Source organism: Hyaloscypha bicolor (genome assembly GCF_002865645.1).
Source record: "Hyaloscypha bicolor E unplaced genomic scaffold K444scaffold_24, whole genome shotgun sequence".
In the NCBI taxonomy this organism is placed as follows: domain Eukaryota; kingdom Fungi; phylum Ascomycota; class Leotiomycetes; order Helotiales; family Hyaloscyphaceae; genus Hyaloscypha; species Hyaloscypha bicolor.
This window is the reverse complement of record NW_020194526.1, coordinates 82,615-105,466: the sequence shown is the minus strand read 5'-3', so window position 1 is coordinate 105,466 and position 22,852 is coordinate 82,615. Positions and strand designations below refer to the sequence as shown.

Sequence of the window (22,852 nt, the reverse complement as noted above, 5' to 3'; positions counted from 1 at the left end):
CGATAATTGCGTACGAGGTAAATTAGTTCCAGGCGCTTGATTGCTAAATTTTCAGGCTCTCATAGTGCCTTAAAAATTCCGACTTTCCTTACCTTCTTTAAATATTCTTAAATCTACTAATTATTATACGGAGATCGCGGCATTAAGTGACGGGATTATAGGGCCTTGGTACTGAAACTCCACTGTAGCACTCGTTTCTAGCGAGCTTAGCCGCTAAAAATCCTTGTATTTCTAGGCTACTGCCCTGAAAACAAGCCATAAGCCTCGGACAAGGGGTGCCACACCTTTTAAGGGTTTATCCCCTGTATTTACAAGGGCTTACTCGCTAATTAGCCCTATAAGAGTTATTCTTTTAGTGTCCAAGCGCTATCCCTTCGTCTGGCGAGATATAGTCCACGCTAGCAAGGGGGGTGTGGCTGCACGCAAGCCTCTTCAAGCGTAATAAAGCGAGGTGAGGCTTGCGTGCAGCCACACCCCCCTTGCTAGCGTGGACTATGTCTCGCCAGACGAAGGGATAGTTGCTCTGCCAGCAGCGCTAATACCCTTGAAGATCTTCGTAACCTTGCAATGTCTCATAGTGTATTTCTAGGGCACATAGCCTGGAGATATAGGGCCTTATAGCGTGCGCAGCACCTGAATTGAACTCTACAGTGGGCTCAGTGTCGAAATGCCCTATAATCCCGTCACTTTATGCCGCGATCTCCGTATAATAAAAACTTTATATTCTATTAGCTTATAATCTGGCTTTCTATAATATAAAAAGATAATTAAATTGTAATAATTCTTTATATAGTAAATTAAACTTAAAGGAAAACTAGATTTTTTGGTGCTCCTCTCTACTTTAGGTTAGTCCGGCCCCAATCGACCCCCGGGGGGGGGGGGGGGGCGTTTTACATTTTCCCAAATGAAGGAAGACCCGGACAAGCACTAGCAGCAACGTGGGGCGACTTTCGAAAAAATTGTCTCCACTACCCGGGTCCGAAGGCAAGTTGTCAGACTGGCGGTTGGTGCAATATTTCGTGACAAGGTATTTTTGGATGAGAGGCTTTTTCTCAAGATACGCGAGTCCATTTCATGGATGTCCAAGTCTCCGAGTCTTCCTCCTGCCTTCCAGCAACCGCATCTGAGCAAGCATCTTCATCCCAGCCCGGATATGGTCAAAGATGGGCTCAGAAACGTAATCTTTGGAGACGAAGAAGCAGGGTCTTTCACCGTCATCACTACCACCACCACCACCACCACAACAGCCAGGACCGGATGAACGTGCCTCTGGTGTCTCCACAGGAGGTATGTACTGGTATGATATTGAGTTGTCAAACATGACTGGTGCTCGCCCAACGAACAAGGTCTTAGGCAACGCCATCAGTCCGCCTCAAGCACTACCCAATTAGCAACTTTTACAGCCATTAATTGTCCCAGGGACAAACGCAAGCGGGGCGGCAAACGGTTATCGAAACTATTTCAACCGGCACTTGAAGAGACCCCAGATCAATCCCAACAGCTACAAAGTGAACAACCTCAACACATCCTTGCACCGGACTCTGCCAACACAGGAAATCCGCAGGCAGGATCTGCTGCCCAGCAAGACGCGGCGGAAGATGGAAGTCTCGGCATGGTCGAACCTCACTGGAACTCTCCAGGCACTGCTGAGCTAGAGTCTGGAAGTAGGTTCATACCGGGTGTCATCATTCGAGAGATTCGTGGAGCAGATGGTTCTTTCGGGGCAGAGGTTTGAGATTCACAGTGGTTTGTGAAATTATATTGATTTCTTCGGTTTCTGTTGGAGTTGTGTCGTTGCAGGACTTCAATCTCGGAAGCGGCTTGGTCGACAGGACGAGTCAAAATTTGACACGGAAGGAATGCGGATGAGTTGTCGAGGAGCAAAGACGCAAGCGGCCCCTGAATTTTGCTTCGATGGTTTCGTCTCGGTATAGAGAGAGGATACATCGCCAAGAAAAGAGACTGCTTGATCAACTATGATTCTGTCACTTGCGCTCAAAGGAATGCAGGACTTCGTTGAACTAGTGGCAGCGTTTCTGTAGATCCGCAAAGCGATCGTCTTATCCAGATTTATAAATCCTCCCGAACAGGTTTCACCCCTCTCCCATCCCCCGAAGTCATCGGACCTGACCTAACAGAGGATGTCTGAGAACGCAATGAACCGACCGAATTACTACTTTGTAAAGTTCCCTGACACTCTGTTCCTACCACAAACCCCACTGTTTCATGACTCGCAGCCGTCCTATTAATCCCGCCACTTACGCACCCAACATTTTCCCCAGTCCAAACATCCGTAACTTCAAACGCAGCACCACCACTGTTCAATTCCGGAACCTCTCTCCAAACAATCTCTTTCTGCACCGCACTTGCCAAAGGGTTGAACGCCAGCACCAACGTCCCATTCCCACTCGCGCCACTCCAATATTCGGCCGGACTTGTCGAATTCCATGTCCAATCCGCGTTAGTTCCCCATTTATACGGCTTCGCCGGCGTCCCAAACACTGCATCCTGATTAAACGCCAATAAATACCTGTTCTTCAACACATCAACCAGCTCACTTGACAACTCGTCAAGCGCGGTCCCAATAATCAGTGGGCTTTTCATCGCAGCCCAGAAAGCAAAATGACTCCTATTCTCCTCTAGCGTCAAATTTCCGTTCCCCACCTCGAGCATATCCGCATCATTGTGACCCCAGAAATCAACGGAATTGAGCAGGAAACTGTTCTCGTTCAGGATATACACGATCCGGGACCAGTTTGGTGTGATATCGCCTGACATCCGCCATGAGTTTCCAGTGGCACTTGCCCAAGTTGAAACTTCTGCCTGGCCCCCGTTGCAAAGACTGAATAGAATTGTGCGATTCTGTGCGAAGAGGGCGTCTCTCATAATGTTGTACCGCTTGGTGGTGTTGCTTGTGCTCCAGTCGTAGCTCGCTGGCGGGGGAGGGCGTGAATAGTACTTGGGTGGGCAAGTGCCGTTTTGGAATGGGCCGGGATATGAATCGCGAGGTTCGGGTACACAGCTCTCATACTGATCCATCCATTCTGGCGGAACGTTACAGTCGTCGTACTTGAGGTAGTCGATACCCCATGCGGCGAAAGTGGCGGCATCGAGCGACTCGTAGCCCAGGGACGCTGGGTAACCAGCACAGGTTGTCGTGCCGTCGTCGCTGTAGATGCCGATTTTGAGACCAAGGGCGTGAATTTTTTTTGCTAGGCCTTTGATTCCCGAGGGGAACGTGGTTGGATCGGGAATCAGTTGGTTGGTGCTGCTGTTTCTCCCTGCTTTGACGGACCAGCAATCATCGACTGACGCAGTGTCAGAAAAGAGTTGAGAGCGGGGTAAAGACTTACCGTTCACGTATTCATAGCCCGCGTCTTTGAGGCCGAGATTCACCATCTCATTTGCTGCAGTCATGATCTTCTCCTCGCTCACGTCGCAAGCAAAGGCATTCCACGAATTCCACCCAAGTGCTGGGAGCTTGCCCTGTGCCGGAATCAATAATCGTGAATGTATTGAGGATGAGGAGACTTACCACTCCATCCTTCTGTACCAAAGCAAGAGCAGATTGGAATACTGATACAACGACGAATGGAAATGATCTATGCATATTTCCCTGGATCCGATTGAGGTTTCTGAATGTTGTAGATCAGCACAACAAGAAAAGACATGGCCTGAGAAACACGAGCTTTGCTCCCTGTCCTAGAATTACCTTAGCGCGTCAATAGGCGAGACCAATCATTATCCTCTACTAAAAATGGCCGGTTGCGGGGTGCATGAGTCTCGGGAGGTTCCTACAGCGTCATTCCACCCCTAGATAGCGCCCTCTGACGTTCGAAGCCACTCCATACTCAAGAAAGCTGAAATTTCGCAGTAAGGAAATCTTTAAAAGTCCCCAAATCGAAGCTATTCACGCAAATTATCCGCGATGCGACAATTCTCCGGCATGGACCCCGCACTCTCTGGATTGCGGGGTATACGCGAGGCAGAGTGGTGATCTTCGGACCACAGATAAAATATCCACTATCAAAAAATTTCTTGGGCTCTTGGAAACCCCACAGTTTGTACGACACCGTTTAGTCAGATCTACGGTATGGCAGCAAATGAGTTACTGTAAGAGTTAGGCCCGCCCACGTTGAGGAACCATCATAGCGATCGTGGCTTTCTGGAAGCCATGAATCTGGATTAAAACGACTTCCTGCCAAGACCCCCTATTCCTTTCCCTCTTTGCCCCCCAAAAAAAACTTTCACAAAGCACACCCAGCTCTCTTCGAGAAAACCTTTAAGGTACTGACACAATGTTCTTCACCGTTCTATCCCTCTTCCCCTTCGGATGGGTAAACCAAGGCCTCTCCTGAGTCCCGAGTCTCGGCCAAACCCACCACCTCCCCGACCTCCTCACTAATCCAGGAGTGCCGCTGTCCATTTGGCACCACCATAGAAGCATGAGGAGGGTTCGTACCTGTATTCGTATTTCTGCTCACGGCTTTAATTGCGAATTTGCTTATTTTATCCACGGTCATCTGAATGGTTGGCCACCAGTCTGGCTAGCGATACATTTTGAGGGGCTCAATGGAGACCGTAATGCAAGAGCAAGAGAGATAATTAGAGAGGTTGTGTGGGGTGTTTGGAAGTTCTACCGTCCTGAGAAGGTGTGAAAGTCGAGATGTTTGTGAGGTCCTAGAAGTTTCACAAACGGTGTGCTAGAAGTCTGCGATATCTTAGTAGCAAGACATATCTCGTTCGAAGAGAATCGTGTACCTCATCGTAAGTCCCATCTTATGAACGCCCATTCCGTCAATAGTATCCGCTACCTTCCCTAAGAGTTGAATCCATACTATGAAGCTAGATATTTTCAAAACACGTCCTCCCAAAGCTCCTAAATTTTAGTCCGAACTCCTCCGCTTATACCTTGCTATGGTACCTTATTATATGTACAAACGAACTAGAGAATGGGCACGGAAAAATTCAATACAGTCGTCCCCCTTAACAGTGAGGTCGAGACCATCTAGTGCTTGCGGAGAGGACAGCATCTTGATGATATTGGAAGGTCGAGGAGGTGAGCGGGAACTCGTCGAAGGGAAAAGTCAACCATTATTTGACCCCATATTCCCCATATCCACATCAGCATTCAAGCTCCCGCCACCAGCCATTGCCGTGACTCCATTTCCCCCATTATCAAAGTAATTGAGAACATCTTGCGGGAGATACCAAGGCATCATATCGCCGCCTAGAGTCGACATATCGATTTCCTGGCTATCCATAATCATGTCACCCACGCCACCGATCCCCAAGTAGCTACCAGGGGGAAACATGCTCGAGTTGGTCTGTGTGAAGTCGAATGAGCCCCCATCTGCGCGGGTGCCACCTGGTGAAGTCATGCTTTGGTTTGGATTGTGGTCAAATGATCCGGCTGATCCTGGTGTGTGATGGGAGTAGGGTGAGTTTTGGAGACCGAGGAGCATTTCGGCGTCGGAGGTGGAAGCTGGATCGGAGGATATGGGCGTGTATTTTGGAGCTGGTGGTGCCATTGGTTGAGAGTTCTGGCGCCGTGGTTGTACAAACGATGTGTATCTCGAGGGGTAGGTCGAAGTTGATGTAGAAGCTGTAGTTGCCTCTGGCAGACTCTGCCTTATTGGGTCGTATATCATGTTCCCAGCAGCAGGTTGAGGAGGTGGCGGGGGTTGTGGTTGTGGTTGGGTCTGAGCGTGAGTTTGTTCGCCGTTCGTGCTCTGGTACATGAAGGTCAAATTCGAGCTTGCAGAATTCGTAGTCCCAGTCAAGGACCATCCAATCGCCTGAGAAGGGTCGATCAAAGGCGATCCAGGTAGATTCTCCATCCGAGGGGATCGCTTGTCAGTAAATCGACTTGTTGGAGATGCGCTAAGTGATAATTTCTTTCTCCAACCAGGAATCATGTCATGGCGAATTTTTGTCAGTTCATATTCCTGCTCCGTATAAGTCTCAGGGTCCCAGATTCCCTTTGCTTTCTGGTCAAGGGCCACCAGAATATATCTCGTGCCTGCCCAATACGTTTCTAGTTGTTGGAGGGCTTTATAACAGCGCTGGTAGTTCTGATTCGCTGCTGACGCGAGCAAGGAGTGCTTCTGCTTCTGCTCATTGGTCTTTGCGGCAGCTTTGGTATCCTTCGATTGATCGCCTTTTGACGGTTCTCGCGGAGGGCTGGCATCTCTTGATGTCGGCTGGGAAGAAGTATGCGCAGCCGACTCCATCAAGAACGCACACGCTGCAATATACATTGGCTGACTCGTGAACGGGTTACCAATAAAGCTTCTGGGATCAATCAGTTCCGCAAAAGCCAGTATATCAGCGATGGTCTTAGCAGAAGACATGCTAAGCTCGCGGCTGTTGGGTAGTAGTTGTAATATTTGTCCTTCAAAGGAATGCATTAATGTCGGTTGATGGAGTAACATGATGAGCGTGTGAAACCAGAAGTGGACCTTTGAACCGTTAGTAAACTCAAATACAAAAGTCCGATGTGCCACACAGACAAGAATAAAATTTGTACCCTCCCCAGCCTTGACATAGTGTTGGAAGTTTGCGGCGTTGAAAGTCAATCGTGGGTCGAGCCGTTGATACAACTGCGTCAAGTCTTTCTCTAGCCCAGACAAACCTTCAATCTTCTTCGGCGTCACATCCTTAACGTCTCGGATATTGTTCAACAGGTCTGATACTCGTCCATAGAGATGAATGATCTGTATAAGCGCGGGAAATGGATTGGGCCAGCCGCTTTCTGTATTCGCTGTGATTGCAGGGAAACTGAGTTCAAAATCCTCATCTCGCAAGGTGGCAGGTCTGCCAGTCCCAGATGAGATGACTCGATCCAGCATAAAGACCGCCCAGAGTGTGTCAGTGCGCTCCTGCTCGACTTCTTTCATTTCTTCGGCACTGATAGCGGCGGGGGTATCTGACTGCGTCATGTCATTACTCGATCGATGATACCCGGGGTCCTTTTGTCCCTGGTGCTTGACGCCATCAAGTTTCTGCAAGCCGAGGTCAACGGCCATGCGGATGGCACAGCCAAGATACATCCACAAAGCACTGTCTTGATTGGCACCAAATCCCTCATAGGCCAACAGTAGGCAGGCTTGCACAGCTGAAACCGTAGGACACGGGAAAGTTTCAACAACCGCAGCCTTGGCTCTTTGAGCAAAGACGTGTCCATATTCCGATTTTGGATAAGAGCTGTCGTGGCTCGCAGTTAGAAGTGGGTGGTCTGAGAACCGTGCTGCCAGGCCACAGACAGCATCCACAAGTATGGCTTCGACTGACTTTTCCTCGACCCGTTGGAGGAACGGCTTTTGACGGAGGAAAGGATAGTTGCATCCAAGACGGGCGAAGAAAGTCTCAACAAGGTGAATGATCAGCTTATTTACTGGTAATGGGTCTGTTGGGTCGTAGATTGGCATTTCAATGGAAGACCTTGGTTCGGTTCCAGCTTGGGAAGGTGTGCGCTCTCCGTAACCGACAGAACCGGGAGACACTGCTTTTATCAGTCACTACAGTTGATGTCACAAATGCTTTTGGTACGTACTGGCGACAGAAGATCCAGCACCAGTGCTTCGGCGATGCTCTCGAACAGACACAACCATCTGCTTGAACCCAGGGACGATTGCAGTCGGACCAAAATATCTGAAGTACGGCACTCGGTGGCTTTCGGTCTGGAGTGGAGGAGATCGGTCTTGGAAAGGCTCGTCAGTGTCAAGAAGCAATCGCTGGTAGGATAAATTACCCAGTGGACTACGTGCATCCTCAGAGTAGGCTGCACTTTCTCTATATTCACCGAAGTTCGGCAGTTGATTCTTCTCACGCTCCGAAACTTCCCTTGCTTTTGGCGGTTTCGAGTCGAAATAGCTCTGGTCCTTGGATTCTGTCCTGTTCAATGTAGGGCTTCCATTCGAATACTGGCGTTGGAGAGGGCGTTTCCCGTAATCGCTCACACGCCTTGCTCCGTCCATATTCTTATCGTCCTGGTCCTCCCAATCGTCGTCCTCATTATGCTCCTTCTTGGGCCCAGTATCGCTATCTTTTCGCTCCTTCTTTGTAGTTCCCTCACTCACGTCGGCATATCCCAAACACTCATGGCCATTCTCTGTACAGGTCGAGCACAGCGGTTTCTTTCCATCACATCTCGTCTTACGTTTTCGACACGTCCGACAGCTGCTCGATTGAAGATCCCATTAGCAAAAGAACTTCGCATGTGCGAAACCTCACGCGTCCACAAGCGCCGCCACCAAAGCACACCACAGTCCATGCAGATAATTGAGGCAAAGCATGGAATAGTACGCACGCAGCATTTATCCTCCTCCTCTTCGCAGGCGGCTGGCCCTCGTTGTTCACGAAGCGTATCTGCTTCGGCGGGGGCAGCTGTTGCTGCTGCGGAGCTGGGGTCGAAACCCCGCTGGCGGCAGAGCTCATACTCATGCCTGCCTGCGCGCAGTTGACAGCCGTTATCGCAGTCGCATTCTCATCGGGGCGCGCATTGCCTGGGACAGGTTGTCGAGGGATTGCGGCGGCTGTGGATAGGGAGAAGTGATATCAAGGGGATGGAAAGCTTGGGGAGAGCTATTTTTCTCCAGGCGTCCCAGAGGTGAGGTGTGGAGAAGTGCCGAGCCAGCTGGGGGTGGCGCTAACCCCAGTTTGTCATCTGCCGATTACCGACCACCTCCTCTTCACTTAATTGTATCTTGATTTCCAGAAGTCTGAGATTCAAGAGATAGGTTTGATTCTGTGCCACTTGATCTGTTGATTTACTTTTGTATCCGATTGAGCAATTTAGATAATGTGTTATCGTATTTCGGCTGTGACGCGTGGGGGTGATAAAAGCCGAATCTACTTCCTCGGTCCTCGATTACAGGTCATCAACGTTTAGAGGCTATAAAAACCAAGTTATAAGGCTGTTAATCTCTCTTTTACCTCCATTTTGTTTTGTTGGGCTCCGGGCATTATTAGCGTTGCTGCCCCAGCGAATCTTCGCTCAGATTGCGGCCTTCACGTGCGCTGGAGTGCCTGGGAGAGTTTGTATATTATGATGGCAGTCCGGATCATAATGATAAAGACTCTGATATAATTTGAGAATACTCCAAGTTTCTTCTCAACTAGAAACAGTTGAATGAGATAAGTGTTTAGTCTAGATTTGAGTCCGATTTTTTAATGTTGCTTGAGGGAAAAGTCACGAGTTGACAGTAATCAATATCACATGAAGGACGCTCGATGGATTTAAAGGTTTTAATATTCTGCTACGGAGTCCAGAATTTCCAGGATTTTCAATCCCGGTCTCCCAATACTAGTCTATCAAATCTAGACATTGTGGTCTACTGGGTGTCTGGACTTTCCATATTCTGCGCCAAGTGCTGGCCAGTATCACGCGCAAAGTACCCATTACCAAATAAAATGTATGTATGCAAAGCAAAAACCGACATCATCAAGCATCAGAGAGTATCGACTTTTTGAGAAATGAAATAGCGAAGAATCAATAGTCTATGAAGAGACGCCAGCTTCAGCAGGGGATCAAAAAGTAAGTTTGACTTGCCGATTGCGTCTCTCCATGCTATACACGTCGACCTATTCTCTCCGTCGCCGACCACGAAAATTTCTCTCTAGATGAGCGTCAACTCCAAGATTGGAAGTTCTCCAATGACGATCCTCGACATCTCGAGTCCGAGAGCGTCCGAGAGCCACGTGAGATTGCCGTATCTGTCAACCTTGAAGTACTTCTGTCCCTCATTTGACACAAGACCACCAAGTAATCCTTTATTCTTGCAGACAACGTTCTCGACCAAGCCAACGTATTGTTCGGGTTGACCGTGGAACTTCGAGAGTTGCTGCGAAGCCTCCTTTCGCACTTCCGACCAAAAGAGGGGAGCCACATTCTTCAGTCGCGAAACGTGCGACCAAAAGATGGCAAGTAAAAGCTTAGCAGCACCATTGCGCTCCTCTCCGATCTTGCGGATGCAGTCGTGGACGGAATCAGCGGTTTCGGACTTGGACAGATCCTTCCACAGCGATGGGTGATTGTCCAAGGAGAAAGTCTCCTCGACCGGTCTAAGAGGCAGAATGGCGAACTGCCAGTAAAAAGTGACCAAAGCAGTCTCCGGGCCGTTGTACTTTGGCCGCGCTACGTCAGAACCGACGACGGAAGTGGAGTTACCGGACATGGTAATTGATGTGGAGATATTAACGAGTCTTGAATGTACGAAGTTGAGTCCGTTGGATGGGAGAGAATGTGAAAAGAGCTGTTGCTCGATTAGTGTGAGATAAACTTCTTGTGATTTTGCGACGTGATCGCTGCTGAGGTCGGGTGCGGTGGAAGTTAGTTGATGAGGGAAGGAGGAAAGGCCGCCAGAAGGGACCTCTCCTCTTCATTTTATAGAACCCCAAGACAAGAAATAAACAGAACAGTTTAAGCGAGGCCGCATTCTCAATGTAAATTTTGTGTTTCTAGTGAATGAGCATTTCTTAAGTTTAAAAGCGCGAAAATTCAAGGAGAGCATATTGAGAGTAGTAACCCTGCAACCTAAATGAACAATAACTTGTGAAGCACCTATTATTTCGTCGAAGTATGGGTCTTTCATTTAGTATATTTTCGTGATAATCCAAAGTCACTTAGAGAACAGTACGTCGAAAACAGGACCAAGAAGAATACCTAGAAAACAGCACTTCAAAACAACAGCTAAACAACAGTACGAGCTAGGGTTAGACTGAGGGTCGCTTGTGTGCGTTAGTGGAACCATGAAGTGAGAGACATGATTGCGGCGGAGAGGGAGACGACGAAGTCTGGTTCAGTCGAGGTTATGAGGGCGAGGGTGGGTTTAGTAGTGAGAGGATTATTGAAAGGGAGATTATTTATGACGGGCCACCGAGACGGGTGCCGAGGCTGATTGGCAAATCTGATTCGCAGAGGCTCGGGTACAACTCCGGCTGGTCGGGGCGTAGCTATGGTCATTGCCAGCCTTCGGATCCGGTGAGTCGGTCGTACGACATTTGACAAACATTGCTCCAGCCTCTCCAAGGCGATTCATGGCTGGAGTCGGATTTTGCATGAGGATTTGCGGTATCACAAAACGGCAGCCTGCATGAAGGGATATATAGTTGACTAGTGATCAGCCTGCCCACTCAAGTATATAAGCCTTGATTCCCTGATCGAAAATCATCATCACCTATATGTTCATCTCCCCCATCCCAAGCCCTCTGTATTTATCTCTCTCTCACATCGACAACTTCTAATTGTACTGTACCAAGTTGATTTGTCGATCAAAATGTCCGTCTCAGCAAACGAAGTCACACGTATCGAACCATCGCAGCAATCACTCGACGAAGTTGGGACTTCTATGAGTGTGCCCACTCAGGAATCCCAAGTCAGTCCTCCAGGCCAAATACAGCAGTTGATTCTCAACACCCTTGAGAGTCAAGGAACAATCTCCACCAGTGGTTAGCAAGGTGGCGTATCACGTGAGGAGCGAATGGCTACTATTTTGAACTTGCCAGTTGACAACCATCAGGTACTCTCTTCCATATTGACTGACATAAATCAGGATTGGCAATCTCCGCCATGCGAGTCAATGTCAACCATATCCTCCAGATTCAAGTCGAATGATCCAAATCTGTACAAGGTTCGAGAAGGAGATCCCTGGAGAGTCTCCGACTAAGGTACGTTGTGGAGAAGGTGTGGTAGCTAACGAGATTAGGAACAATACGAACAGGAGATTCAGTGGAAGGTTGAGCAATTGCAGACGCGAAGGGACAGTATTCAAGATAACAAACAGAAGTCGGCCAACGACCCCACCCAGGCCTAAGGGACAGGGACATGGCTCTTAAAAGTTGGTAGCCAGACGCAATTGTTGTTGACAAACGTCTGATAATTAACTCATTTACCAATTTCCCATTCAGATGAAGAACAGTTCCTGATTTCTTCCGCGATTTCCAGCACACTGCAATGCAATAAATACAGTCCAATTACCCTAAGAAATACCCATCAGATTGATATTTACACACACACGTTCCCATTTTCACAAACCCAGAACTGGACTAGATCATTCACACTGACTCCACCAAACCGAAGTCTCAACACACACGTACGGCGGCGTGCAAACCGTGCTCCCCGTATATCCAATCCCACCACACTACCCAGTTTATTAGTTCTCATTTCTTCCTTCCGTTTCTGCACTTTTCCACTCCCTCCACCCAAGTGCAAACGAGAGAGAAAACGCAAACGTACCTGGCTCCACTGCCCCACCGTCCCCGTCGCCGTGCTCGTGGCCCCGGTACTCGTCGTCGTCGCAGTCTTCGTCGGACTCGACGTAGCCGTAGTTGTCGCCGTATGCGTCGTAGTCGCTGGTCCAGAAGAGCAAGGCGAGCCTGTGAGCAGGATTTGGTACGCTTCTTGCGCGTACGTGCAGCCGTTGTTGAAGTTTGTGTCTGAGAAGCCTGCTGACCACCTATCGTCGCCTCGTTAGCTAATGGCTTGTCTTTTGGGGACTGAGGAGGATGGAATGGGGAGGAGGAGGGTCGTACATCATGATCCCACCGAAGTTTGAGTGGGATTTGTATTGGCCGACGAGAGTGGCGAGTTGGTCTGGAGTAATGTAGTATATCTCCCCACTTGGCGTCCCCGTACTCGCCAACGGAGCAGCAGGAACACCGATGAATATCTTCGCATTCGCCGACTTCGTCCCGGACAGAGAAGAAACCCATTGATCGTAGTTGAAAGGAGCGTTTCCGTTGAAGCCGAGCGAGCAAGGGTCCGGCGCATAATTATTATTATTATAAAACTGCACCCAGAGGTAGTCGAACTGAGCATTAGCGATCATGCTTCCCATATTCGGTTCCGGGATCGGACATTGTGGTGCTCCGGTGATGTAGTAGGTGTGTGATGGATCTGAGGCGAAGAGGGTGCGCAGTTTGGCGATTAGGTACGGGTAGTAGGCGGCGCCGGACGAGACTTCGATGTCGAAGTCGAAGCCGTTTACATAAATGCTTCCGAAAGGGCGCTGCACGGCAGTGTTGCCGGAGTTGCCGTAGGCGTTCCAGAGGGAGGTTGCGATGGCTTCTGCTTCTGCTTGGGAAGTCAATGTATAAGAACCACTAGCACCGCCTAGAGAAAGGATGATCTTGACACCAGCAGCTTGGCATTTAGCGATTGATGACGTAAGAGCATCGCAGTTCTGGCCCTGGCCGGAAGTGGCAATGAAGCATGATTGTCCAATTGTGCCTGAGGGGATGGTATTCCCGTTTCCGTAGGAATAGAGGAAGGCGAGGACTATGATGTCGATTCCAGATGTCGGGGTGCAGTATGTTGACAGGTCATTGTTCTCGATTGTTCCGCCGCCGTTTTGACCCCAGTAGACAACGTTTTGGCCGCTGGAGGCACGGGGGGAGAGGGGGTACGGGATGGCTGAGGAGAAGGTGGCGAGGAGGCCTAGAGTGGCAACGAGTGTGGGTAAATACATGGCGATAGAGATTGATAAAAAGATAGATGGACGGATATGTACAGTGAAGGATAACTATCTAGAAGGAGGGGAATGATCTGTCGAGGATCCGAAGAATGAATGTGATGCCGGCGAAATGCTCTGGCTGAAGATAAGAAGAAGAGTATAGCGGAAGGGAAGCTGATGATATACATAGTCTTCCTTGGGAACGGAGATGAACACCACTTGGGCCCAAAGAGTGCATAGGAGCTTCCACCTGAATATGTGGTATCTAAAGATGATGCACTTGCATTCGTCTGGTACCATCAATATAAACTTTGAAAGAAGACGTTACATGAAAAGGCACAGCGCTGAGACAATAGAAAAGATCGTGAGATGGGCATACCGATCGCATCTGCATTCACTAGAGCTTCTTTGGATGAAGGAAGGATCAAGTAATATCCGTGCGGCCTGGGGGCAGAAGCGGTACAGCCGGACGTGGTTCTTGATAAAGAAATTGATCGAGACTATAGTGGGAAAATCGCGGGGGATGTGGCTTGTTCCTAGCCAAGCTATATAGGGCTAATGCAGAGTGGCGAAAGTTACCATGCAATGAAGCGACCACTTGCAACTCTATCGGCCCGCCATGAGATTTAAGTTCGCGGTATGTCGTGTTATCTGAGCGCGTGCGTGCCAAAGTGTGTGGCTCGTGGCTTCGACGCTACCACCTTCCTAATTGGGACCCTGGCTGGATCCCTCGAAATAAAGGGGTTTCGCGGATCCTTGGTGGAAAGCACAGGTTCAAGACCACAGACAAGTGTGTTCAAAATTATGGGAGAGATTTTGCCAAGTGCGTACGAGTCATATCCGATTCTACGATAGTGCCTCTTTGGTGCATTTATTTGCACGGCGGTGTTGTTGAAGCGCGGCTCGCTTAATTCAGGGGCTGAAGTTCTAAGCACTCAATCTACCCTGAGCGATAACCGACGATCATCGATCGATAGAGAAGGCAGGGGTATGCAGACGGCAGTGCTTGCCTGGCTACATAATAAGGGAAAGATTGGAGGCGCTTAAGAATGTAACGTATCTCGAGATGTCCTCCGCTTCATGATGGTCACGTGATATTCTTCGAAATTGCTTGAGGAGGACCGGAGACAAGGAATTAGGGTATTCGTTTGCGTAAAGAGTTTCCAAGCAATCTATACCACCGGAACCATTCCTACAGGTGGCGCACTATCTTTCTTCGCGGAACTCGCTTCGTAAATGTGAACTTCTCAGGACTTGTAGATATCGGCATCACTATCCAAAGTTAGCAGCACTCTTGTCTCAACACCACCATCAGACTTACAATTTCCCAAACTTCTCTCGTCCCTCAGCGTCTTTGTTCACCCAGACGCTAAGACTCACACCAGGGCATGTAAAAACCCCAAACCCATCGTTCCCAATCGTGACCTCACCCTGTTCCCACCCCAGAACATCCGTCCAAACCTCACCGGCATGCATATCGCCAACCCACATTCTCTTCTCTCCTGGCCCTGCATTGCTTAATACAACCGCACAACCCCATTTCTTATCCCACGTGCCAAGTCTAACCCACCCAATACACGTAGCATAGTCGAAATAATCCTGTTGTTCGCCATACGCATACAACTTGCGGGCGAGCACGAGGTCTGGTAGAGCGCCACCGCAGGCGGGAGGGATGGACTGCGCAGTGCCGGCGGGGTCGATACCGTACATATCGCCGTAGAAGAGGCACGGGTAGCCGGAGTTCCGGAGGAGGATGAGAGCGTAGGCCAGTGGCTTGAAGAAACCTTCGATAGGGGCTTCGAGGGCTTGGTGGGGTTGGGTGTCGTGGTTCATCACAAGGGTCTGCAGATTTAACTCATCAGAATCTAATCGATTTTCGAAGAGGAAAGGGGAAGGGCTCACGACGGCGTTGACAGGCTCAATAGCCACCAACGTATTATCAAACACCTTCCTGAGATCCGCATTCTCCGTCTTGCTCATTTGTGAAAAGTTGTAGACAAGCGGCGCATCAAACAGACTGAACTTCTTGCCCATACGCTCCAGATACCTGCTCATATCATCCAAACTATCTTTCCAGAATTCGCCGACGAAGAACCATCCTTCGCCATGCGTCTCATCCATTGATGTGATGAACTTCCTCAGAAAGTCTTCAGAGAAATGTTTCACAGCATCGAAACGGATGCCCTTGAGTGTGATCTCCTTAGAGAGCCAGACGCCCCAGTTCATAACGTCGGCTTCAACCTCGGGATGCGAGTAGTCGAGATCGGCGAACATGAGGTAATCGTAATTGCCCTTCTCGGAATCAACGTCTCCTGACTGGGCCCAGCCCTTTGTCTTGTCGCCAAGGATCTTGTAGATGGCTGTCTTGTTATTGTCGGCGTTGTAATCGGTGCCAGAGAAATGGTACCAGTGATATTTCTGCTCTGAGTACTTATCTCCGCGGCCGGGGAAGTCGAAGCCAAGCCAGGCATTGATTTCATAGGGGTCGGAGACGGTCTTGGTGCGGTCGTTTTCGTCGACTTCTTGGGCTTCGCATCGCTCTTTGTGGTCTGCTGCTGCTTTGTGGTTGAGGACTGCACGAGTCAGCTTCTGCTGCGTGGGGATCGGGGAAGGGAGTGCTTGCCTGCGTCCCAATAGATGCCGAGTCCGACCTCGTTTGCCTTGCTCGCCAAGGCGAGGAGTTCTTCCTTGGTTCCCCATTTCGTACCCTTGCCCCCCTTCTGATCGAACTCTCCCAAGTCGTACAGGTCGTAGATGTCGTAGCCGTTGCCGGAGGGAGATGAGGCTTTACATCCGGGAGGGATCCAAATATTATCAACCCCGGTGGCTTTCAATTGTGCGGCTTGGTCGTGCAGGCGTTTCCAGTGCTTTTTATCGTCCGGTACGTACCATTCGAAGGCCTGCATCATGGTCATGTTCTCGGGAGTGGGTTTCTGCTCTGCAGATGTCAGCTAATACCTACAATCAAATGAATTAGAAGAGCTTACCTGAATCTGCCATCTTGGCTAGACTTCGCTGTGCGGTCTCCTGTGTCTGATCAATTGATTCACAAAATGCTATAATTTCCTGCAAAACTGGTCAAGGAGCAAAAGGGGACAGAGGGAGCTGAAGATAAAGGGAAAAAGCTGGCATTTGTTTAAATAGCTGGCAGCTGAAAATCAAGCCCCTCCATGTACATCCGCTGCCCCACCAAGGATTGAGCTCTTTGGCTGCACGACTTCCAAGCTGGCTGCCCGATAAGGTCTGGACCCCTGAAAATTGGGGGTCTGACGTAGCGGGCTTGGTTTTGACCCTGCGAAACGACTGATGGCCCGGAACGTTTATTTCTTCCTGCATGTCTCTGATAAGAGGATCTTGATGGGAGAGAGAAAAAGAATGGGTGAAGCGTGAAGGTTGCTGGGTGGAGAGAGAAAGAGGAAGAGCTGGTGGAGGAAGAGGAAATGGGGATTCGAGAGAGGCTGACGTCATCTGGAGTAGTACTGACTCCAAACAGCTCCTATCTCGAGCTCGGAAGTCCTCAGATTTCGACACAATACAACGACTAGAGGTCGATGTCCACTTCTGTAAATGTTTCAAGATCTGCAAGGGGGTGGGCAGGGCATCGTGAAAATGCACGTGACTTTGCTGGCCCGCGGAATGAGGAGCGCACCTTCTTTTGGCTGATAGAGCACTGCTCAACCACCACAAAAATGAACCCATAATATAGGAGGACTACCGTCTGACCTTTGCAGTGGCGGAAGAGATCTTCTTGGACGTTTTAAAGCAAAACACGGGATCCATATCAGTTGACGCGTTGATACTGACACGTGACAAGGGGCCAATCTGGCATTGGAGTATTCTGAGCAGAGACATGAGTCAAAATTACCCAATCTTTCGCTGGTTCTGAAACGTTATTAAGAAAGAGAAAAGATGACTTCACCTGTAGGCATTTGGTGAAGACGTGTGGAAGTACTCCGTAAGTGGACGAGAGTCGTGTCAAATTGAAGCTCGTTGGCACCCAATCACGAAATTAAATCCCGTTGCCGTGGCAGCCACGATCAACAGCACATGAAAGGAGCGTCGACTCGAAGAAACTGACAAGCATCCCCAACACCCCGCCATACACCAATAACATTTCAAAAATACCCACACTAAGAACCAAACGTCGTTATCGTATTCGCCATCTCATATCGCAAGATCCCAGCAAATTTCCTCGGGTTGCTGCATGAACCGGCTCGGCGTGTCATTATTTACATTTAGCAAACACAAACCCCGAGATGCGCAAATCAACTCCGGACTTCCAAATCCACGTGGATGGTTCTTGCTTATCCGATCCGGCGAATACAGAGCACGATAAAGAAAACGCAATGTCCGCAGAACGCGTTTCGAGTAACCAGACAGTGGTGCATCATGATTCTTGGGGAGATGCGTCAGAAGAAGAGAAAGCTCCGGTCGAGGAAATGCTGAAGGGTGAGGAACCGGCAGAGAGCGAGCAGGAAGACAAGACAGAGGATGCAATTGATGAGGAGCACGACATGGAACAAGCGGCGAGAGAACGGCAGATCGACCGAATCGAAGCTCAGATCCAGGCTGCAGCACGAGCGGTAGTTGCAAGCATTGAACAAGACCACTACGGAGGTCCCACAGACCCCGAAGTCAGTATGCGAACGGATGAGAGTTACGAACCTGAAAGGACAGAGTTGACATACGATGGGACGGAGTTGACCTACGATGGAACAGAAGCCACGTACGAGTCTGATCATGAACAACACTCTGTTCATGAAGAGAATTTGACTTCCCATCACGACGCAACGCCCGAGCCCGATCATAACCAGCACCCCGAGAATAAAGGAGGAGACAGTTTGCATCACGATGCAGCATATGAGTCTGACCACGATCAACACTCCGAGCACGGAGGAGATTCGAGCTCGCATCACGATGGTGATATTGATGACGACGTCTTCAGCCACTCCGATGGTAGCAAACGAAGCAGTCTCAACTCCCTCCACGAACTCAGCGCCGACGAGAATATCAAACTCCTCACCTCTCCTGCCGTTGGCGAGGAAGCAGCATCCAGCAATGAGAACGAACCCATCTCTCGAATCCCAAGCGGAGCATCCTACATGCATCAACCTGTAGACTCCACCCCCCGCACACCAGGCAAAGTCCTCTCGCGACCGCCTTTTCGAACCCCCTCCTCCGTCCGCGCAATACAAATGTCATCCCCCACACCATCAATCTTCTCCTCTCCACGCTCTACAAAACGGCCGTTCCCTGCTGTTTCCAGAATAGGGACACCGAACTCGCACAACTCGCCCTCAAAACGGACACCCACACGCTTCAAACCAAAACAACTCCCTCTCGTCTTACTGCACGTTACAGTCCTCCCTCTCCAATGGCCATACTCGCATCTCATGTCCGTACCCGACGTTCCAGAATCCCTACAAAGTGTCAAAGAAAGCTGGCGTCTCCTCCAGGAAAAGTTAGGAGACACAGTCCTCGAACGTGGAATCCTCCTTCCGCATCCCCAAGACTCCTATGAAATCCTTGAAGAGCGACTTCTCGAGGCCCTCGAACTACCCGTTCACCCACGAGCCCTAATCCTAAAATGCGGACACTACATGGGGCCCTCAGAGACGCCCTCATCCGACGAAGAAGCGGGGGCACCTGGCGAATATTCTTGGAATAGTGCACAAGGACAGCGGAAATGGTGCGATATCTGTGGCCGAGACGTCAGAGTTGAAGAAATCGGCGACGTCGCGGAAGGAGAGCGGCGATTCAGAGTCAAGATCTATGCGAGTAATGGGTTGATGCGAGCCGGTGCGTGGGCGGCTGCGTGGCGGGAAATGGAGAGGGTGGATGTGGAGATCGAGCCGTTTGTTGAGGGAGCGTTGGCGGTGGAGTTGGAGCATTTGGCGACTATCTCGCCAAGCAAGATTCCTACTCATGACCTTCATGAGGAAGATGACGGGTTCGTGGACGAAGAAGACGTGATTGAGCACGTCCATGATCATCATGAACATAAGCATCATGAACATGAACATCGTGAGGAGCCGGTACATGAAGAAGACGAAGCAACGAGACTGAAGAGACTCCAAAACGAAGAGCGTATGCGAGAAATCTACGGCCCGGGTCTCGATACGCCGTGCCCTCCACCAAGACCTGCACCATATCGGCGCACCAGCTCAAGAGCGTCGACAGGGTCGGTAAATGGTGACTCGCTGCCCGACCTCTTGCTCGCGGCGTTCAAGGTCGCGATGAGGGATAGGAAAAATGTCGCGATTGTGGTGTTGAGTTTGTTCATCCTCATCCTCTCTCTGAGGCCGAATTCTGCAATCGAACAGCCGAATAATGTGGTCGTGATGCCGGAGCCGGCGGTGAAGATTGAGACAACGACTGTGTTTAGGGAGGCGACCGTGACAGAGATGGTTCCGGTCCTAGTCACAACTTCGATCGTTGCTCCTGTGGAAGTTCCAACACATGTAGCTGAGCCTGTTCAGGTTGTGCAGAGCGTAGAGAGTCAGGCTCCGATTGTTGAGATACCGGAGGCTCAGCCGGTCTCAGCTCAAGAGCACATCGAACAGTTCGTCGAGGCACCTGTTCCAGCCCGCATACCAGAGGAGAAAGTGATCGCACCTTCGCCTGATCCTCCGTCCGTGGAAGTACCGATTCAATTTCCTGTTCCCGCCGAAGCCCCGCGCCAGGAACCAGTCCCCGTTGATGTTGTGACTGAGTCGGAATGAACCTTGTTCATGTAAGAGAGAAGGAGGAGAAGGAGGAAGGATAAGGAGGAAGTAATGTGAATATCCAGATTGTAAATATGGAAGCGATGAATATTGGATTGACGAGTATTTGAGCGAGCTAGCGTTGTTTGTGTTTGTGTTCTGCTTTGGAATGTGCAATGGGTTGTTAGAATGAGAGACTATGAAACTGTGTATTTAGATAGCTAGTTCGTGATACCGTGTCGCTACTCAAGGAGACTTAGAGAGTGTGGATTGTTTTTCATTGATTTTATTCATTTCATGGCAATCAGTACCCAGAAAGAAGAGATGGCAAGTGCCTATGAAATCCTTTACTCCTCCCCTCGCGGCGTGTTTTGGGGATGAAAGCGATCTGTATACGAAGTCAGTATAAAGACTGAGTTAGTTGCAAGTGTATATCGCTATTTGAGAAGGAAGAGGTTGCCACGACCGAAAACGGAAATGGAGTTCTGAGCATGGAGGGTGAGCACGTGATGCGCAAAGCTCGCTTATCAAAAGAGGGCAAGCCTTGCAAGAAGCAAATGCAGGGCGCTCCCAAATTGCCGGCGTTCTGAAGTTGAATTGACCGACAACACCGAGAGCGCAAGAAGCACAGCCGTCGGATCTCGCATCGCTTACCTTCATCACCACAACATCCACCTCAACTTTCCATCAACCAATGCATTAATTTCCATATGTCTGCGCGGGGATAAAAATCAATTAGTATTGAAGTCTCAATTGTTTTTTAAGAACGATGTCTTAATTTCTTAATGCGCGCATCAAGTGGTGCACTCACATTGTCTGTTGGATTGGGCTTTGGATATGATGGTTGCTCAGTGGCACCCTCATCGCGGCCGTGATTTTGGATTGCGTATGTGCCGAACATTGCGAGAACTTCAGAAAATGACCGATCCGGAGGGCTGCAAGTAAGCGAGTGCCCTGCAGGAATGTCAATTCAAATCCCAAGATTCGATCACGGCGCGCTGCCGCTGCCGCTGTCTCTGCGTCACGAAGGGGGCAATGTTTGAGGCGAGATACTTACGGGTTGCGACGTTGGAAGCTGTACGAAGATGGTATGGTCCGAGTGGATGTGTGCGACAATTGCGACGATTGCTCGAAGAAGAGAGTGCTGTGAGAATGATGGTGGGCGGTGGGCGAGTTCTTATACCAAGGGCATCAGCGCTGCTTCAATGATGGGATCTCGTTTTCGAACCCGTGGGATTTTTGGACCAGTGTTGGAGGGTCCTCAGGCTGATTACCAATGAGGAGTCAGAGTATTCATTGCTGTTCTATGAATCGGTGGTCCGGTCTTGAAGTTGGGGATGAAAGTGGCACATCGGGAGGCATCCGGTCACTTCAGCTTTCGAGTGCCACTTTCCTCGAATGCAGGTCGAAATCCTTAAATTCTGCTCCGCTGCCCCATGTCAAGCATGATTCTGTTACAGTGTAAATTTATTTGAAGTCAGTTGACGGGACACTTCGGAATTCTGCAGCCCTGTGCCGATGAGCAGTAGCTGCTCAAGGCACTTTGACGGTGTTGCCATGCAAGTTGTTCGGGTACAGAGCCTTGCGAACTTCGACGTCGCTTTCCTCGATTAAAACTATTCCAACCTAAATCTAAATGCGAATTTTAATTAGAAATTATTACATGAACTATTTATTAAGCTTCGAGGCTGATCTAATGACTACTGGAATGAGCTAAAGTGTTTGCAGACGCTGAAGGTCTTTCATATTGTTTAATCTTTCAATTATAGCGCCCTGCTTAGTATTTCACCTAGTAGAGATGAGACATATAAAATTTGGAACCGGTAGAATAATGCCATCATTAAATAAGCTCAGTAAATAAAAGTTAGCATGTGGTCCAGAGAGGCACGTGTGCGATTATAGTCACGTGATGGTGAATAGACATTCATTCATTGAAGTCTAGTTGGGGTTACTTTAATTATTCTGTTCAAGTATATATAAGTATAGCTAGATAGGACGGGGTACTACTAAACCCGAATATATTGCTTTAATACCGGTAATTAAAGAAGCTTTATAACTAAAGTAATTATTTAAAGAAATATTAATTTCTATAAGCTTAAAAAAGATAAAAAAGAATATTTAAAAAGCTCTAGATCTAGTTACAAATGCCCGATTTTCGCAAAAAACCAAGTATATTAATATTAGATATTATTTTATTCGGAATTATTTTAATATTAAGGAAATTAATCTCTAGTATATATCTATATAGGAAATAATAGCTAATATTCATACTAAATTATTCTTTGGACCGGCTTTCGAACTATTATAATTAAAACTAGGGCTTATTAGCCTTACTAATATTGAATCTCGACTATAAGAAGAAGGTATATTAAATTAGTACTAGCTTACTAGTTCTTCTAGTACCAGATTTAATTACTAATTTAGTATTCTCTACTTTTATTTATTATATATTACTTGCCAAGCTAACTAAGCTTACTTATATATTATTATTATTATTATTATTATTATTATTATTATTATTATTATTATTATTATTATTATTATTATTATTATTATTATTATTATTATTATTATTATTATTATTATTTATTATTATTATTATTATATTATTATTATTATTATTATTATTATTATTATTATTATTATTTATTATATTATTTATTATTATTATTATTATTATTATTTATTATTATT

At 48.5% G+C, this 22,852-nt stretch overlaps 7 protein-coding genes across 7 annotated transcripts; 2 read left to right on the top strand and 5 right to left on the bottom strand.

Moving 5' to 3' along the window:
* Window positions 1-1,755: 1,755 nt before the first annotated feature.
* On the bottom strand, window positions 1,756-3,855 carry K444DRAFT_554997 (glycoside hydrolase family 27 protein). Its single transcript, XM_024876680.1, has 4 exons — window positions 3,721-3,855; window positions 3,536-3,644; window positions 3,354-3,486; window positions 1,756-3,308 (listed from the first exon to the last, which is right to left on the bottom strand). The coding sequence occupies exons 2-4, from the start codon at window positions 3,608-3,610 to the stop codon at window positions 2,071-2,073; spliced, it is 1,446 nt and encodes a 481-aa protein (XP_024741354.1). The 5' UTR covers window positions 3,611-3,644; window positions 3,721-3,855; the 3' UTR covers window positions 1,756-2,070.
* Window positions 3,856-5,087: 1,232 nt separating this feature from the next.
* On the bottom strand, window positions 5,088-8,445 carry K444DRAFT_640898 (uncharacterized protein; the record flags this gene model as incomplete). Its single annotated transcript, XM_024884542.1, has 5 exons — window positions 5,088-6,461; window positions 6,513-7,504; window positions 7,556-7,702; window positions 7,754-8,181; window positions 8,312-8,445. The coding sequence occupies 5 exons, from the start codon at window positions 8,443-8,445 to the stop codon at window positions 5,088-5,090; spliced, it is 3,075 nt and encodes a 1,024-aa protein (XP_024741353.1).
* Window positions 8,446-9,620: 1,175 nt separating this feature from the next.
* K444DRAFT_625902 (uncharacterized protein) lies at window positions 9,621-10,178 on the bottom strand (the record flags this gene model as incomplete). Its single annotated transcript, XM_024882582.1, has 1 exon — window positions 9,621-10,178. One exon carries the CDS (start codon window positions 10,176-10,178, stop codon window positions 9,621-9,623), a length of 558 nt encoding a protein of 185 aa, XP_024741352.1.
* Window positions 10,179-11,279: 1,101 nt separating this feature from the next.
* Window positions 11,280-11,816, top strand: K444DRAFT_625901 (uncharacterized protein; the record flags this gene model as incomplete). The annotated part of the gene is made up of 3 exons (XM_024882581.1): window positions 11,280-11,451; window positions 11,603-11,670; window positions 11,733-11,816. 3 exons carry the CDS (start codon window positions 11,280-11,282, stop codon window positions 11,814-11,816), a joined length of 324 nt encoding a protein of 107 aa, XP_024741351.1.
* Window positions 11,817-11,833: 17 nt separating this feature from the next.
* Window positions 11,834-13,617, bottom strand: K444DRAFT_609012 (carbohydrate-binding module family 1 protein). Its single transcript, XM_024879495.1, has 3 exons — window positions 12,535-13,617; window positions 12,239-12,458; window positions 11,834-12,143 (listed from the first exon to the last, which is right to left on the bottom strand). Exons 1-3 carry the CDS (start codon window positions 13,467-13,469, stop codon window positions 12,054-12,056), a joined length of 1,245 nt encoding a protein of 414 aa, XP_024741350.1. The 5' UTR covers window positions 13,470-13,617; the 3' UTR covers window positions 11,834-12,053.
* A 1,084-nt stretch (window positions 13,618-14,701) lies between these two features.
* On the bottom strand, window positions 14,702-16,454 carry K444DRAFT_640896 (glycoside hydrolase family 13 protein; the record flags this gene model as incomplete). Its single annotated transcript, XM_024884541.1, has 5 exons — window positions 14,702-14,726; window positions 14,776-15,296; window positions 15,357-16,027; window positions 16,078-16,392; window positions 16,442-16,454. The coding sequence occupies 5 exons, from the start codon at window positions 16,452-16,454 to the stop codon at window positions 14,702-14,704; spliced, it is 1,545 nt and encodes a 514-aa protein (XP_024741349.1).
* A 1,082-nt stretch (window positions 16,455-17,536) lies between these two features.
* On the top strand, window positions 17,537-20,429 carry K444DRAFT_609010 (uncharacterized protein). Its single transcript, XM_024879494.1, has one exon. The coding sequence runs from the start codon at window positions 17,711-17,713 to the stop codon at window positions 20,174-20,176; it is 2,466 nt and encodes an 821-aa protein (XP_024741348.1). The 5' UTR covers window positions 17,537-17,710; the 3' UTR covers window positions 20,177-20,429.
* Window positions 20,430-22,852: the final 2,423 nt, after the last annotated feature.

Bases quoted from the DNA above. Each gene is read 5' to 3' on its own strand.
- K444DRAFT_554997 (XM_024876680.1), bottom strand. From the start codon at position 3,610: ATGCATAGATCATTTCCATTCGTCGTTGTATCAGTATTCCAATCTGCT. The intron at 3,487-3,535 runs GTAAGTCTCCTC...ATTCCGGCACAG, and splicing joins TGGTACAGAAGGATGGAGTG to GGCAAGCTCCCAGCACTTGG. The intron at 3,309-3,353 runs GTAAGTCTTTAC...ACACTGCGTCAG, and splicing joins GGGCTATGAATACGTGAACG to TCGATGATTGCTGGTCCGTC.
- K444DRAFT_609012 (XM_024879495.1), bottom strand. From the start codon at position 13,469: ATGTATTTACCCACACTCGTTGCCACTCTAGGCCTCCTCGCCACCTTC. The intron at 12,459-12,534 runs GTACGACCCTCC...AGGCGACGATAG, and splicing joins AACTTCGGTGGGATCATGAT to GTGGTCAGCAGGCTTCTCAG. The intron at 12,144-12,238 runs GTACGTTTGCGT...TAAACTGGGTAG, and splicing joins CGGTGGGGCAGTGGAGCCAG to TGTGGTGGGATTGGATATAC.
- K444DRAFT_609010 (XM_024879494.1), top strand. From the start codon at position 17,711: ATGCGCAAATCAACTCCGGACTTCCAAATCCACGTGGATGGTTCTTGC.